Here is a 14,415-nt window from a genome sequence, read left to right on the forward strand (position 1 = left end):
TGCCATATCAACCATAGTCTCATCTCTCATTTCATCTTCTCATCTGTTCCTTTCCCGGTCGTTGAGGAGCCAGTCATTCTTCCACTTTCTTTCCACCCACCCACCCCCCCCCCCTATTTATCTCACCCCACCCCCCTCTCCTTATTCATTTACTCTCCTCCTGCACCTCCTCCGCCGCCTTCAAAGCCCTAGTAAAAACATCCACCAAATCCTCCTCCAATCCCACACTAACCCTCAGCAAGTCCGGATTAACCCCAAAGCTTGCCGCCCACTCCAACTCCTGGTAATGCGCAAGCACTACATACGGTGATGTAAGCGTGAAATTCGTGCCTAGGCTAGGCCCCTTGGCCGTCTCCAGCGCGTCGTAGAACGCCATCGCATGCGCCTTCGTCTTAAGCGTACACGAGAGTAGGCCTCCGTACCCGCCGGATGGTAGTTTACAGGCCTCGTAGTTGGGCCGCGAGTCGTTGTACTTGGGGTAGTAGACGTTGGCGACTAGGGGGTGCGCGGCTAGGACCGTGCAGATGGCCTCGGCGTTGGCGTTGACGCGCTCGATCCGCGAAATGAAGTCTCGGCTATTGCGCTCCATGAAGATAACGTCTTCGGCCCAGTACGTGTCCTCGAACTCGGCGGTCATGACTTGTTTCAAGGAAGTGTAGAACCGGCTGTTGGGGTTGAGGATGATGCTGCCCCCCATGACGTTGCAGTCGCCTGAGAAGATTTTCGTTAGGCTGGAGACGACAACGTCGGCGAAGGGGAGAACGTTCACGTTCACGAAGTTGCCGACAGTCTCGTCGACGACGACTGCGAAGTCGTATGTATCGGCGAGTCGCCTGATGCGCGCGAGGTCGGGGCAAGTCAGCAAAGGGTTTCCGGGAAACTCGCAAAACAGCCCGAGGAACTTCTCTCCGCCCTCAAGGCGCTTCTCGAGGTCATCGAGATCGGCGCTAGACCCGCGGCCGTAAAAAATAGCTCCGGGCCCGAACTTCTGCAGGATCTTAAGGGTGTCGACGTAGGGGAATCCGAAGTTGATACTCTTCCGGGGCTCGCGCGCCTTGAGCAGGGTCTGGTGCGTTGTGAAGATGGCGCTCATGCCGCAGGGGACCAGGTATATGTCGTCCTCCTTAAAATTTGAGATGCCGCGGGCATAGGAATCCATAGTAGGTAAGGCGGTGCTTTCTAGGTCGATTTCCGTGGTTAGGACGCCGGCGATGCGGCGCCTGATGGCTGACTTGGCGTTAGGGACGAGGGAGAGGTCGAGATTTCGCCCGTATCGCTCTTCTAGGAACCTTGAGCTTTCGAGAGCATCTGTCGTTGTCTCGTCGGCAGGAGGGTCAAGGGTTACGGGATACTGGCGATTGTTGTTTGACCCGTTGGACCCGTTTTGAGTGTCGTCGATAGAAGCTGTCCGTCGATACCTTTTCGGCCCACGACCCAACTTGTTTAACGGACGGGGCGACGACGACGACGCCTTGTCCTCGGGTACGAGCATATTCTCTTTGAACAGCGCATGGTAGAATTCAGCACGGCGGCTAGAAACACCGTCGCCGGAGTGCTGCCAGTACTGCTTAGCAAAAGGGAAAGAATCAGAAGTGCACAAAACGGCCGAGATGGACGGCGTGTCAGGCAATCCCGCCGGGGCCTTCTTAGTCGGGTCCAAGACCAAGTGGAGGACGTCGAGGTCCTTCAAATCCGACTCGAGCGCTTTGTTTCGAATGAACTCGAGACACCGGTTTGCCGTCTTTTTGGTGGGAAAAAGAATGGCTTGCTGATTGGCAGCACCATGCTTGGCGACGATGTCGCGACCAAAGGCCTGGATGCTCTTATGGATGAAGAACCTGGGGTAGCCGGTAACCATAACGCCAAGAACCCATTGCTCCCCCTCCTCGTACCCAATGTTTGACCTCCATGTTGGAAGTGAAACGCTCACGGCCTATAAAGAAAGTTAGAAATATCTTCTTAAAAGTAGAGAGAGGTTTAAACTCACGTGAGCAGTGTTAGGAGGTATCGAGTCTCCCAGCTCGATTGAAGGCATTTTTTGGTATTACCTTGTTGGTATAATTATTATTCTATGGCAGAAAGGATGTAGATAGCACTAGGTTAGTTGATATTATCGGTGGTGACAACATCAAGATGGCTATGTATTTGCGAATGGGTTAACTATGGGGACTAACACCGGGGGTTGTAAGCAGTTGTATACAAGAATAATTCATGTTACTATGTAAATTGCTGCACGTAGGAAATATGGAAGGATGCCGGAATCGGAGACAAGAATTCTGAACTAAACTTGCATCCTTTAGGTACATCTTTTAGGAATACCTGATTGGCTAACTTTATACATACCTCATCTATGTACATTAGATAGGTACATATGTAACCTAGTGTAATGTGGTCGATACTGGTACCTCGCGGCGACGTACCCCATATATTGGGTACTTACACCACATATTGCATCACTCTGCATCTTATACTTACACTCTCCTATACACCATTACATCCCCCCCGAGTTCAATACTGTTATACATATTCTATTTTACGCCGTCATAAAAGGTGTTCACCACGCTATCTCCCATAGCTAACCTCTCATCCGGTTTGTCAAATTTAAGTATTACAAACATACCTTAAAGAGGCAAAAAACCCGTTTGAGTAAGATGAAGTTGAATAACGTGATTTTGCTGAGTGAGAACTCGCCCGTAGACACGAACCGGCTGGACATCGATATCGAAGATGGAAAGGTTCGTCGGGTCTGCCCTTCAGAACATGTGGCTAGCGAACTTCCCAAGGTTCTACTGCCAGCCCTCTGTCACCCACATATCCACCTTGACAAGCCCTTCATATTAACCTGCAACAACCCCTCCTCCGAGAATTATCCCGACTACTCTGATCTTCTACCCGAAACTGGCTCTTTTGATGAGGCCTTATCAAACACCTCTAAAGCGAAAGAGCGTTATTCCAAAGAGGATCTCTATCTTCGAGGTAGCCAGCTTCTGGCAGAAAGCTACAAGCACGGTGTGACATCTCTCCGTACTTTTGTAGAGGTAGACCACGTCACCGGGGCGTTGCCGCTGACCACAGCTATTCAACTCAAGTCTGAGTTTTCTCATCTGCTGGAGATCCAAATCTGTGTATTTGCCCAAGATCCTCTTTTCTCCGGCACCTGTGGGGAGGCGAATCGATCCGTTATTGCCTCGCTCCTCAAAGATCATGCTAGGTCGGTCCAAGCCCTTGGAACAACTCCCTATGTCGAGGAGTCGCGAGAGAAATCGCTCCAAAACATTGACTGGGCTATTGAAACTGCCATTCGATATGGTTTACACTTGGACTTTCACTTGGACTATAATTTGTCTCAGCCTTCCCCTTCTAACCAGCCCCTGACATTTTCAGTTATTGAACTGCTCTGGAAACAAGACTGGCTTGGTTTAGCTGATAAGTCCAAAACCGTGGTTCTCGGGCACTGCACGCAACTGACTACGCTCAGCAACTCGGACCTCAAGCAGCTAGCCGAAACCATCGCTCAAAGCAGGCTTCCGATCCACTTTGTTGGATTGCCTACTAGCGACATGTTCATGATGGGTCGGTCGACTTCAACAACGAACACGCCGCAAGCGCGGCTGCGTGGTACTTTACAAGTGCCTTCCATGATAAAGGACCTCGGCATGTCTGCCTGTATCGGCGTGAATAATGTTGGGAACGCCTTTACTCCTTTTGGAACTAGCGATCCCTTACAGCTGGCATCATGGGGAGTAGGCGTCTACCAAGCCGGAACTATAAGTGATGCGACGATTCTCTATGGTTGTGTAAGCTGGTTAGCCAAAAGAGCTATCGGCGTCGAAGGAGAAGCGGGATGCAGAGACATAGTCGAAAGTCAGTCCTTGCGGGGTATGCTTTTAATCAGTAATAAAGAACACACTAGACTGCCAGGAGGCGCCAACGGCTCTGAGCTTAAGATTCCAGCGAGACAGCGGACGAGTTTCAAAGACCTCGTATGGGACCCACCCGACGTCGAGCTGAGATCAATCATTATATGAGTCAATGGATTCTAAGCTCAATATTAGTGATTATAGTCCCCATGCATATTCCAAACGTGGCAACTGAGCAACATGTGAGCAGATATCGAGGGGGTCGAGCAGCATCCCGGCTAATGCACTCGTAGAAGTTATGGATCTCCTCGTAAACAAATGCAGAACCAATTCCGACTTCACATCATAGAACAAGTCGAGTCCGAATAGTCAGGTCCGAATATTTCCTTGTTGCGTTCGCGCTCGTTGGCTCTAACTTTTTCTTTGACTTCCTTCGGAAAGTACTCGCGAAGAAATGCGGCACGCTCGCTATCGAAATGTTCTAACCCAGCTCGCATGATCACGTCAGCTCGGCAAAGGGGACAAAATCTTTCCCCCTTTCGTGACATCTTCACGAGACACCGACTGCAGAATATGTGCTGACAATCCAGCCGAACTGGCCAATACGCAACGGCAAAGCATATGGGACATAGATAGTCATCAAGCTGCGGGACGACCGAAATTAAATCGTTGGACATTTGTGCACATATGTCCTTAGCCACACTCCCTGCTAGAAGCCTATTGGATTGAACAGTAACAGGGAATGCACGCGAAACGCCCAGCGCGGTTCTCTTATCGAATTCTACGCGAATGATTAGCGGGGGTGGGAGACGGGTATAGGTAAATGTGTTAGAAACATGTAACTTACTCTTGAGTATCTTCGTCACTGCCAAACTGTTAATCTCCTGAAATTTAAGAATTTGCAGGAGCAGAGCGTTCATGTTGAGAAACCTTGTATAAGCTTGCCGACTATTCTCCAGCTTGAGGCCATGAATGAGCTTTTTCGATAAGACTTGATCTTGGAACCACCGAAGTTGCTCGACCGCCTGGGTGCTTGTTCTGGCGCCGTGATCGTCCTCCCTAGTAGAAAAGAAGATCCGGGCGTCCAAGTACAGCTCGAAGATGTTGCGCCAGGTTTCCATGTCCCCCCTTGCCCTTCGGCCTTTCGATGGTTTCGTGGCTTTGTTGATATCCTGACCTAGAAGAGCTATCTCTTTTCCTAATTTATCTTGTTCTTCCTGCTGCAGTACGTCTAGGTTCGAGACGTCGGTCTGTAGGATTTCAAAGAATTCTCCGTCAAAGACCAAGGGCACTTCAATCTGTTTAACGGATAACGGCTCTTCTTTTGACAGTGAGACCTGTTCGGCATTAAGAGGAGGATATGTAGGTTTAACTGAAGTATCTGGAGATGCGTTGCTAGATTCCTGTGCTAGAGAGACCGATGTTTCTCCAGTCTTAGATACCACTTTCTTCAAAAAGTCTCTCGTAGATGGTGTCAATTTTGCGTCTACGGCCACGCCATCATGGAGATGGATGAAAAAAGTGAGCCTCGGACGAAAATGGTTGGAATGGGTAAGTTTCCCATCCAAGTGGTAGTGAAAGGCCACTGCGGATGGATCCTTCTGGCTAGTAGCTAATTGAGCCAAAGTGTCCTTATCTAGTCCGAGCTCCCTGAGTTCGTTGGTAACCTTTTTGAGACATTTTTTGAGCTGGCCGTAAGGAACGGCAGTGTTGACCCATTTCTCGGGAAAGCCTAACATCATTAGCAATAGGTTATAATAGGGGTGGAAAGACAGTAGCTTACCTTCTTTTTGGAGGGCCTTCCTGAACTCTTGAGCGAACTTCATGAGAACTGCTGGGTGCGATATATATATGATGGTTTACTTGGGGACCGGTCGAGGAAACTCGGTGCGTATTCATCAACGAGCTAGCTACATAATCTGAAAGATTGAACGGACTAGGAAGTTGTGGTGGTGAGGTATCTGGTGGATATGTGGAGGATATGGGGCACAAGAACCGGTGAGCAAAATGCTAATAGGACTAGTATTTAAGGAAACATAGATGAGTATAAAATATGCTTAGATATATAAACTGATAGATATATACTGTTAGGAGGTTAAGGGGGGAGGGGTGTATTAGGATAGGTAGGTACATATATTTATATACGGAGAGGAAAAGAAGGGGAGAGCATTTCCTGCCAATACCTAAAGAACCAAGGCGAACAGTTCCTAGTTTCTTGTAGTCAGGTAGGAACGTTAGAAGTTTTACCACTAGCACCATCTCGGGTAGGTGCACTAATAGAAATGATACCTACATTGATGTATCTAGGTATGGGATTGATGGTACCTTCTGGCAGGTACACATCTTAAAACCATCTTAGAGCTGCAGGTGACGAATTTAGGTAGGATATTAAGGTTGCGTAATTCGTCTTAAAACGTAAAGTATCTGCAATGTATCTGCAGCCTTAGCAGATCTAAGCAGTTTGCCCCTGCGTGGACACGCGACTGGTTAGGTACCTCTTTAAATTTATTCAAGTCTGGCCCTGTTCTGGATTTTCAATCCTCTACGGTGAAGAGAATAGATCCACTCAGGTATGTAACCTAGTACCTATCAAAATCTCGAGATGTCTAATCGCTCAAGAATTTAGACTATGCTGCATAACCTCTACTATCGAAGGAATTATCTATATCGTATTCGGTTTGAGCAAGCAGATAATTATTGACATATGCTCAATTGCTACGGCCTGTATTACCTATTGCCCAAATCGATATCGGAGAGGAGTATACGAAATACAAGCATAACGGGTATATATGTATGTAGGTACCTACATGTAGGTAGTTGTTCAGGTAAGCACAACTGTTCGGTGTCTGGAGAATGAAATGCGCGGGGCAATGGTTAATTCGGTCGGAGTGCACCCCACTTTATGTAAGATACCTAGTGGAAGACGAAATTTAATAGAGTATCAATTTAATGCTTATGTCTTTTACACCACTTCGGTATAAGTGAATAGTCCAAATACCAACTACAATACCAGCTTCATATGTACCTACATATATAAAACTGATTTGGCGCAAACTACCATAGACATAGATATAGAGACTCGGTTAGATCTCTGGTCTTTTTATTATGAGCGCCCAACAATCGTCTCACAGAGACCCAGCGGGAAACGACGCCGGCGCTGCTCCTAAGAAAACCGACTACTATGAATTATTAGGACTCGACCATCAAGCTAGCGACGACGAGTGAGCAGATAACTACCAATATACATACAAATTACTAATACCATATTTGGTTGTTAGAATCAAGAAGGCATACAGAAGAAAGGCTCTAGAGCTACACCCCGATAGGAATTACGGCGACGTCGAGAACGCTACGCAAAAGTTCGCCGAGGTTCAAGCCGCCTACGAAGTTTTATCTGATCCCCAAGAGCGAGCGTGGTACGATTCCCATCGCGATGCCATCCTTCGCGGAGATGACCCGAGCGAGACCGAAGCGAGTCCCGAATACCACAACGTTCGCATAACTACCGCCGACGAGATTTTTACCTTGATTGGCCGTTTCAACAAGAATGTCCCTCTCGACGACTCTCCCAACAGTTTTTTCAGTATTTTGCGAGAGACTTTCGATAGAATAGCCCAGGCAGAAGATGCAGCCGCCGACTGGGATGGATTAACTCCCGTCGAATACTCTTCCTTTGGCGAGTCCAAAGACGGCGATAGCGTAGCCAAGGCATTCTATAGCAGGTGGTCCAACTTTTCCACCAGGTTAAGCTTTACCTGGAAGAATAAATGGCGACTCTCTGATGCTCCAGACCGGAGAGTTCGTCGCTTTATGGAGAAGGAGAACAAAAAGTTTCGGGAGGACGCTGCTCGCGAATTCAACGACGCGGTGCGGTCTCTAGTCGCTTTCGTTCGCAAACGCGACCCCCGCTACGTGGCTAATACGCAATCCGAAGCCGATAGGCAAAAGATATTACGGGACTCAGCCGCAGCACAAGCCGCCAGGTCGAGAGCTGCAAACCAGGAGAAAATGAATGACCCATTTGCCGTTCCCGAATGGGCGCAATCTCGGGATGATGCATTAAATGAAGGGAGCTTCTCCGAGACCGATGAGGAGTCCGAAGTGGAACACATAGAATGCGTGGTGTGCAACAAGATATTCAAGAGTGAGAAACAGTACGAAGCCCACGAGAAGAGTAAAAAGCACATGAAGGCCGTACAGCAATTACAACGGCAGATGAAAAAGGAGAACGCGAATTTAAATATAAACCTTAAGACTCCCACATCAAATTCGGAAATTCCGGTAATAGACAGCAATCATGTAGACGAAGATACAGACGCCCACGAAAGTAACACCTCTGACGCGCCCCATATAGAAGACCAGACGGAAGCACCGTCTAAAACCAATTCCGAGCCCACGAGCTCAAGAGTAGACTCGGAAAACGAGAGCGAGGACGACGAGTATGCCTCGAGAGACGCAGTAGAAGCACGCCTCGTATCAGGAAACTCGGCTGCTCCAAACCCCTTACAAGGCAACGAAGAAGATCCAGTCGACGACATTGCGAAAGAAACAGAAGATATATCGCTCCCAAGCAGCGAGCCCACCAAGAAGCTAGGCAGGGCCAAAGCCAAACGAGAAAAGAAGGCTGCACGCCAAGCTACTTCGGAGCAACAGGACGATGCTGTAAGTTTGCTACCTTGCCCCTTACCTACCACATATTACCAAGTCAAATATTATGTTAATATTATGTTCTAACTTCCACACCAGAAATGCGTGGCCTGCAATACCCAATTCGATTCCAGGACCAAGCTCTTCAAGCACTTGAAGGAGACAGGTCACGCGGCACCCAAGACAGTTGCGGCCAAGCCCAGCAAAAAGAGACGGTAGATATTTTGCTACGAAGGCGTTCTAGAAGGTTGTGTCCATCAATCAAACCACCCGCGGCAACTAAGCGTTTCTCGTCCTACCAATGTCACTATCTCATGGCCTTGAATAGAGGTGTTACTGGCATGATTCCTATTCCCTCCCTGCCTGTCCGCCAAAGTAGAAAGAAGAAGAAGGCAGCTACTTCGGTAGTTAGCTACCATGACTTGCCAAATCACTGCTGTAGGTGCTCAAGATATTTACACCGCCAATGGTTATTCATAATCCTCCATAATCCACACCTTAACGCCTGGCAATTACCTAGTGGTATTCTCCTAGCCAACCCGATAACATATTGCGCCTGATATTCATTTATTCCACCAACGCCGTGTCGTCGTCCTCATCTTCATCGCTCAGAGTTTTAACATCATCCATTATAGTACCCCCAGTTGCCTCCATTTGCGCGATCGGGTCGCGGTCCGACACGTGAATGATGGCTTTACCTTGGACGTGTTTGACGCTTCTCCGCCAGTCCTTCCAGTCTTCTTCGTCACAGATTAGAAAGCCGATGAGCATGCTTGGATCCATTTCCTTGACGTGCAGTCGTCGTAGCTTTCTTGTGTGGCAGGTGTCAATTTCTTCCTGGGTATATTCGTCGGGGTCTTCATGATAGGGTAAAGCTGGTCGTGTGAAATGCGGATCTAGATAGAAGAAGTGGAGGCCCTGGACGCCGATAAAATAATGCGATGACGACGGACGTCCACTGCCATTGGTTAGAAGCGGACTACTTAGACATAGAAGATTATGAAACATAAGACAACTTACCCAGCAATACCAATTGACTGCGGCATCTGTAAGGACGCTGTAAGAGCTTCCCAATATACAGGCGTAATCTTGTCGATGCCCAGACGTGTGCCCACTAATATCACTGTCGGATGAAAAGTTGTGCCATCAGGTTTGGCGATCTTCATGAAGTTGTCCTCGTAGACATCCGGCCCATCCCCCGTAGAATAGACGCGTAACGCCGGCTCGGTGGTATTTATCAAGGCTCTGGCTAGTATTCAGTTATCGTAATTCTAACACTACTGGATTTTTGCAGAGTACTCACTGGATACACCTCGCGGTCGCTGAAGGACCGAACCATTCGCCAGGATATTTCCCACACGCGGAAGCACCATGACGTACGAAGTTATGTATCGAGTATGGTGCTCGTGGGTCATCGGCAAACAAGGATAGGATCTTATTCTCTTCCTGACTCGGCGTACTCCTTCGCCATCCTATACACGACTTAGCAACAACGTACAAAGATTCAGTCTCATTTCTAGTAAGCTCGCATACCTCGACCAAGACGATGTACTAGCATAGCGTTGGCCAACAGGCTCTGGCCGGACCTGATCATACACCCCCATCCACTATCGGAGGCGAATCCGGTCTGGTCGCCTAACTGACTCTTGAGGCGCATTGAGAAAGATAGGGCAGAAAAGGCCTTCGGATCTTGCGACTTGGCTATGGGGTCGAACTCGGACCTATAGGTCATCCATATTCTGGATTCGAAATCGTCGAGGAATGCGGGAGGCCAACCTCCATCTAGAGGCGCTTCGTCGTATGCGAGGGATGAGTCTAAGCTGCTGGAGGTAGAGTCGGGAGGGGTTTCGGGGAGTCTAGAAGGAGCTTGGATGGCATCCTTGGCTGGTGGTTCAGAAGTCGTAGGTGCGTCTTGCTTCGGGCTGGCGCCGTTGTTGTTGTTGCTATTGTTATTGTTATTGTTGCCGTTGTTGAGCCTGTAAGAGGACCCAAGACACCAAACCGGTCGGTCTCGGATAATATCATTAGTCGGCTCAGGATCCCAGAACAATTGCACGATGCGTCTACCGATATCAACCGTGGACCCCATGTCGAGAAATAGTGGTGTTATAAGTAGGAGCTCGTTACGGTGGTCTTAGTGAGTCCAAAGATACGACCAAGATACTTGGATAATGATTAATGATAACCTTTATCCTGCTCTAGTACAAGATAAAGCGAATCTAATGCCACAATTGAAAAGAAAAGGGAATAATATAAAATATAACTCTACGCTAGGGTTGTTGGGGTATTATTGTAAATATTGGTCACGACCAACTAAAGGCAGCTTAGATGGACGAGGGGGAAGAAGCCAGGAACGGGGAGATGATTATGTCGGTTTGATGGGTGATGACGGCTGGGATGGACTTTGTAGACCAGCACTACGCTTTCGGATGTTGGAAGCACCACCATTCACCCAAGAAAGAAGCTGAAGACGAGAAAAATTAATGAGATGAAAAAGGTAGTATGAAGCTAGTATTTCAAAATGATGAAGTTGAAACTGGTATCTTCTCAAGCTTGGAAGTTGTAAGCTGTCCGAGTTAGCGACTACATACCTACCTAGCCAAGTCACCCGGCAAGCCCCGGTCACTGACCTTGTACTGTAGGTATCCAGTTGCTGCTAGCGGTCTACCTATGGTTGGTGTAAACGGATAAGCGGGGCGAGGGGCTGAGGGAATGACTGAATTGACTGATTAAACAGTGGTGCCTTGTGACGAGAGCATGGGGGAGTCTTATCGATAAACTCGTTATCTATGATGTACTATAACTAGAAGATACATACATACGCCGTATCTACATGTATTATATTATGTATATTACATGTAAAATATACTTACATAACATACCGGCTCGTAACTGCCAGATTTATGAGTAAATTACGTTTTATTGCCTAGCGATCTTAGGAAACATTAGGCACTTGCGTTCGTGGTAGTAACTACCTACGTAGGAAGTCTCGAATCCAGTACATTTAGGAATTAAACATCTCAAATCCTTTTTACACACCTATTTACTACCTCCTATTCAAGCTATAAGGAGGTCCTCAATTCTGTGTTAAGTAACTACTCGAATGTCATCCGCCGGGTTTCAGTTATGTTCCGGTCCACATTATCGTCATCAGAAAGCTACCCATTTTCTTTCATCCAAACCTAACTCGACCTTTTTTTTTTTTTAAAAAAAATCTCACTTTGACCTCATACAACCTTTCCAACTCCATCATTGCAACCCATATTAAGGTCATTTATCAAACCTTACTATGGCCAAGAATAAAAGGGGCGGCGGAGGCTCTAGGTTTAAAGGCCAGAGATTCCCTCGTCGTAAGAACCCTCTATTCGGGAATCCACCGGGGGAATATAGTGGCAATAATTCATCACCAGTCTCTCACGGCTCCGTGCGACTTCATGGTATCTACTCTATTACCCGTGTTCTCCTTGGAATCATATTTTAGATCTAATATCAATTTAGGCTATACGCTTGCCGACGAGGCTAGGAACACGGCATCCAATCGCCGCGGAGCTCGTGGCACTGATGCGAAACTAAGATATAAGCCTGTTACATTCATCAGCGCTGGTTTCATGGACCCTCTAAACGATCTCAATGTACAACTTACCACTTCAAATGAAACGCAGGTAAGCTCGGGTACAGCAGAGAAAACATCGGCTGCTACGGGTCCTATCATAGATATTCATCCATCTGAGGGCCACGTTTCGCCTTCGCCTGGTGAAGTGCCGTCTCGTAATACACAGTCATCTTCCACGTTAAATGCCCCTATTGTTCCAAACAAAAACTCGGCAAAGGGTCATAGATGCTCTGCAGATCCCAAATCCGATCACAGCGGTGATTCGAGTGGTGATTCCAGCGAGGAAGTCATATTATTCAAAGGGAGAGATCGCGCTCGCAAAGAGCCAATCTCCCCGAAAACTAAACAAGATGAGGCTGAGGTCGATTCTTTGAAACTCCATGAATTGGATTTTGAGCTACAGCAGGTTATCGAAGAGACCATTCACCCAGAACCTGCAGAATCAGAGCACGTCGTGGAAGAGGATGATTATATCCCTATAAGTACCAAACCGAAAAACCGTGGAAGGTGGCGTAAAGTAAATCAGAACGTTACGTCAGATGAGGATGCCGCCATCATTGCAGATTATATGGCCAATATTAAGGATTGGGAGGAGGAAGATAATGAAGCCCAGCATTTAGGAGTCGAGTCTTACGGTTTTAGTACGCTGAGAGATCTCGGCGGCACCGATAGCGACGCTGTTCCCGACGAAGTCTCTAGCGAAGACGGTACAGGCCGCAGCTCGGAAGATGCGGAAGACGAAACCAACGCAGAAAATCACCGACGTCACCTCGAGATAGAGGATGAACGCATAGCCCGCATGCTCGCTAAACAAGAGGAGCTCGGTATTAGCGGCGATGATGTTTTGCTCTTTGATGGAGAAGCATCCGACGAATGGATGACGTCCCAAGCTGCCCCGCGTCGTAAAAGGAAGGGTGATTCCAAGAAAGCTAAGATGATCCAAAAGCAAAGCCAATTTCCAAGTGCAACGCAGATGGCGGATGCATTCGACGAGCTAGACCTCATGGATTGGCATAGACCCAGTCTTAACAACTTCAATAAGGGGCTACCAACAATTGATCTATCAGACTCCGAGTTGGAAGAGGCTATGAGATTAACCCACCAGCGGGACCGCCTTAAGAAGGCGGAGAAGAAGAAAGCACGCGAGGAACTACGGTCCCAGGGTCTACTTGGAAAGAACGTCAATCCCAATGACCTTCGAATTAAGTACCTTGGGGGCATGTCATTAGATGACCTCGCTAACGAACTTGAGGCCTTCCTGCTTGGTTCTAAAGAACAGTAGGTCATGACAGCACTATTCACCATGCAATGCACAAAAAACGCTAATTTTTTATCAAGACTTATTCTGCCACCATTTGACAAAGATACCCGTAAAACTGTCCACGCTCTAGCCAACAAGTTTAGAATTAAATCGCAATCTGCGGGCAAGGGCAAGGATAGATACCCGGTCCTTTATCGCTGCAAGACCACGCTCCCATTTGACCAAGCCACCTTTGATAGAACATTTGGCCGCGTCAAGCAAACCTGGTTCCCACGTGTCGACGCCAACGCCAAATTGGTGGATGAAACTAGAATCCTCAAGCGAGCCGAAGCCCGCAGTGGTAAGTCGCGCTTCAAGAGTTCTTTAACCTATCGTGAAGGCGACATCATTGGACAAAATGCCGTTGAACTAGGCGTAGAGAACAAGGGCAGGACGATGCTTGAGAAGATGGGATGGTCAAAGGGCATGGCCCTGGGAAGTAAGGAGAATAAGGGTATCATGGTACCCATTACACATGTGGTCAAGAAATCCAAAGCTGGACTTGGAGATGCTTAAAGGGGTAGCGCTCACTAGCGTATCCGGGCTAGTTGTAAATTTACTACTGGAACAATATGGGGTTGCGACTCAGGAAATACGGTATACTACTATGCTTAGACATATTGGCATGTTCGAAACGCTTAGGCTACTCGAACCACGAATACCAAGCTTAGGATTAAGATATTATCCCCTTCCACGCAGTACTACGAATCAAGATATTCAAGTCAACCTCCCGGAATGCGAATTAGACAAGAAAAGACTGGCAAACATCACCCAAAATTTTCTTCCTTACAATGGATTAAAATGAAAAGGGAATCCCTGGATGAACAAACATGTTGAATACTGTACTGAACAGTTCACAAGAAATACAGTAACAGGTCGAAAGTTGGCATGCCTACGCCCTGCACGAAAAATACCAATGGAAACATATCGCAGTGTAGAAACCGAATTGAATAAGCCAAAACGCTGGTTTAAAAATCAGGGGCATATACTCGAAT

The 14,415-nt window shown here is 47.6% G+C and overlaps 6 protein-coding genes across 6 annotated transcripts; 3 read left to right on the forward strand and 3 right to left on the reverse strand.

Moving 5' to 3' along the window:
* Positions 1 to 126: 126 nt before the first annotated feature.
* On the reverse strand, positions 127 to 2,259 carry F4813DRAFT_146828 (PLP-dependent transferase). Its single transcript, XM_049238901.1, has 2 exons — positions 1,988 to 2,259; positions 127 to 1,933 (listed from the first exon to the last, which is right to left on the reverse strand). Exons 1-2 carry the CDS (start codon positions 2,033 to 2,035, stop codon positions 146 to 148), a joined length of 1,836 nt encoding a protein of 611 aa, XP_049098106.1. The 5' UTR covers positions 2,036 to 2,259; the 3' UTR covers positions 127 to 145.
* On the forward strand, positions 2,216 to 4,113 carry F4813DRAFT_146817 (Metallo-dependent hydrolase). Its single transcript, XM_049238899.1, has one exon. The coding sequence runs from the start codon at positions 2,652 to 2,654 to the stop codon at positions 4,026 to 4,028; it is 1,377 nt and encodes a 458-aa protein (XP_049098107.1). The 5' UTR covers positions 2,216 to 2,651; the 3' UTR covers positions 4,029 to 4,113.
* On the reverse strand, positions 4,114 to 5,782 carry F4813DRAFT_146821 (SPX domain-containing protein). Its single transcript, XM_049238900.1, has 3 exons — positions 5,644 to 5,782; positions 4,708 to 5,592; positions 4,114 to 4,641 (listed from the first exon to the last, which is right to left on the reverse strand). Exons 1-3 carry the CDS (start codon positions 5,684 to 5,686, stop codon positions 4,199 to 4,201), a joined length of 1,371 nt encoding a protein of 456 aa, XP_049098108.1. The 5' UTR covers positions 5,687 to 5,782; the 3' UTR covers positions 4,114 to 4,198.
* A 1,037-nt stretch (positions 5,783 to 6,819) lies between these two features.
* Positions 6,820 to 8,900, forward strand: F4813DRAFT_146858 (DnaJ-domain-containing protein). Its single transcript, XM_049238902.1, has 3 exons — positions 6,820 to 7,081; positions 7,139 to 8,522; positions 8,607 to 8,900. Exons 1-3 carry the CDS (start codon positions 6,966 to 6,968, stop codon positions 8,724 to 8,726), a joined length of 1,620 nt encoding a protein of 539 aa, XP_049098109.1. The 5' UTR covers positions 6,820 to 6,965; the 3' UTR covers positions 8,727 to 8,900.
* Positions 8,870 to 10,847, reverse strand: F4813DRAFT_146864 (uncharacterized protein). Its single transcript, XM_049238903.1, has 4 exons — positions 10,041 to 10,847; positions 9,811 to 9,979; positions 9,528 to 9,752; positions 8,870 to 9,465 (listed from the first exon to the last, which is right to left on the reverse strand). Exons 1-4 carry the CDS (start codon positions 10,594 to 10,596, stop codon positions 9,075 to 9,077), a joined length of 1,341 nt encoding a protein of 446 aa, XP_049098110.1. The 5' UTR covers positions 10,597 to 10,847; the 3' UTR covers positions 8,870 to 9,074.
* Positions 10,848 to 11,395: 548 nt separating this feature from the next.
* On the forward strand, positions 11,396 to 14,243 carry F4813DRAFT_146891 (uncharacterized protein). Its single transcript, XM_049238905.1, has 3 exons — positions 11,396 to 11,944; positions 12,006 to 13,398; positions 13,459 to 14,243. The coding sequence occupies exons 1-3, from the start codon at positions 11,797 to 11,799 to the stop codon at positions 13,934 to 13,936; spliced, it is 2,019 nt and encodes a 672-aa protein (XP_049098111.1). The 5' UTR covers positions 11,396 to 11,796; the 3' UTR covers positions 13,937 to 14,243.
* Positions 14,244 to 14,415: the final 172 nt, after the last annotated feature.

This window comes from Daldinia decipiens, assembly GCF_022478715.1.
Source record: "Daldinia decipiens strain CBS 113046 unplaced genomic scaffold F4813scaffold_25, whole genome shotgun sequence".
Taxonomy (NCBI): Eukaryota; Fungi; Ascomycota; class Sordariomycetes; order Xylariales; family Hypoxylaceae; genus Daldinia; species Daldinia decipiens.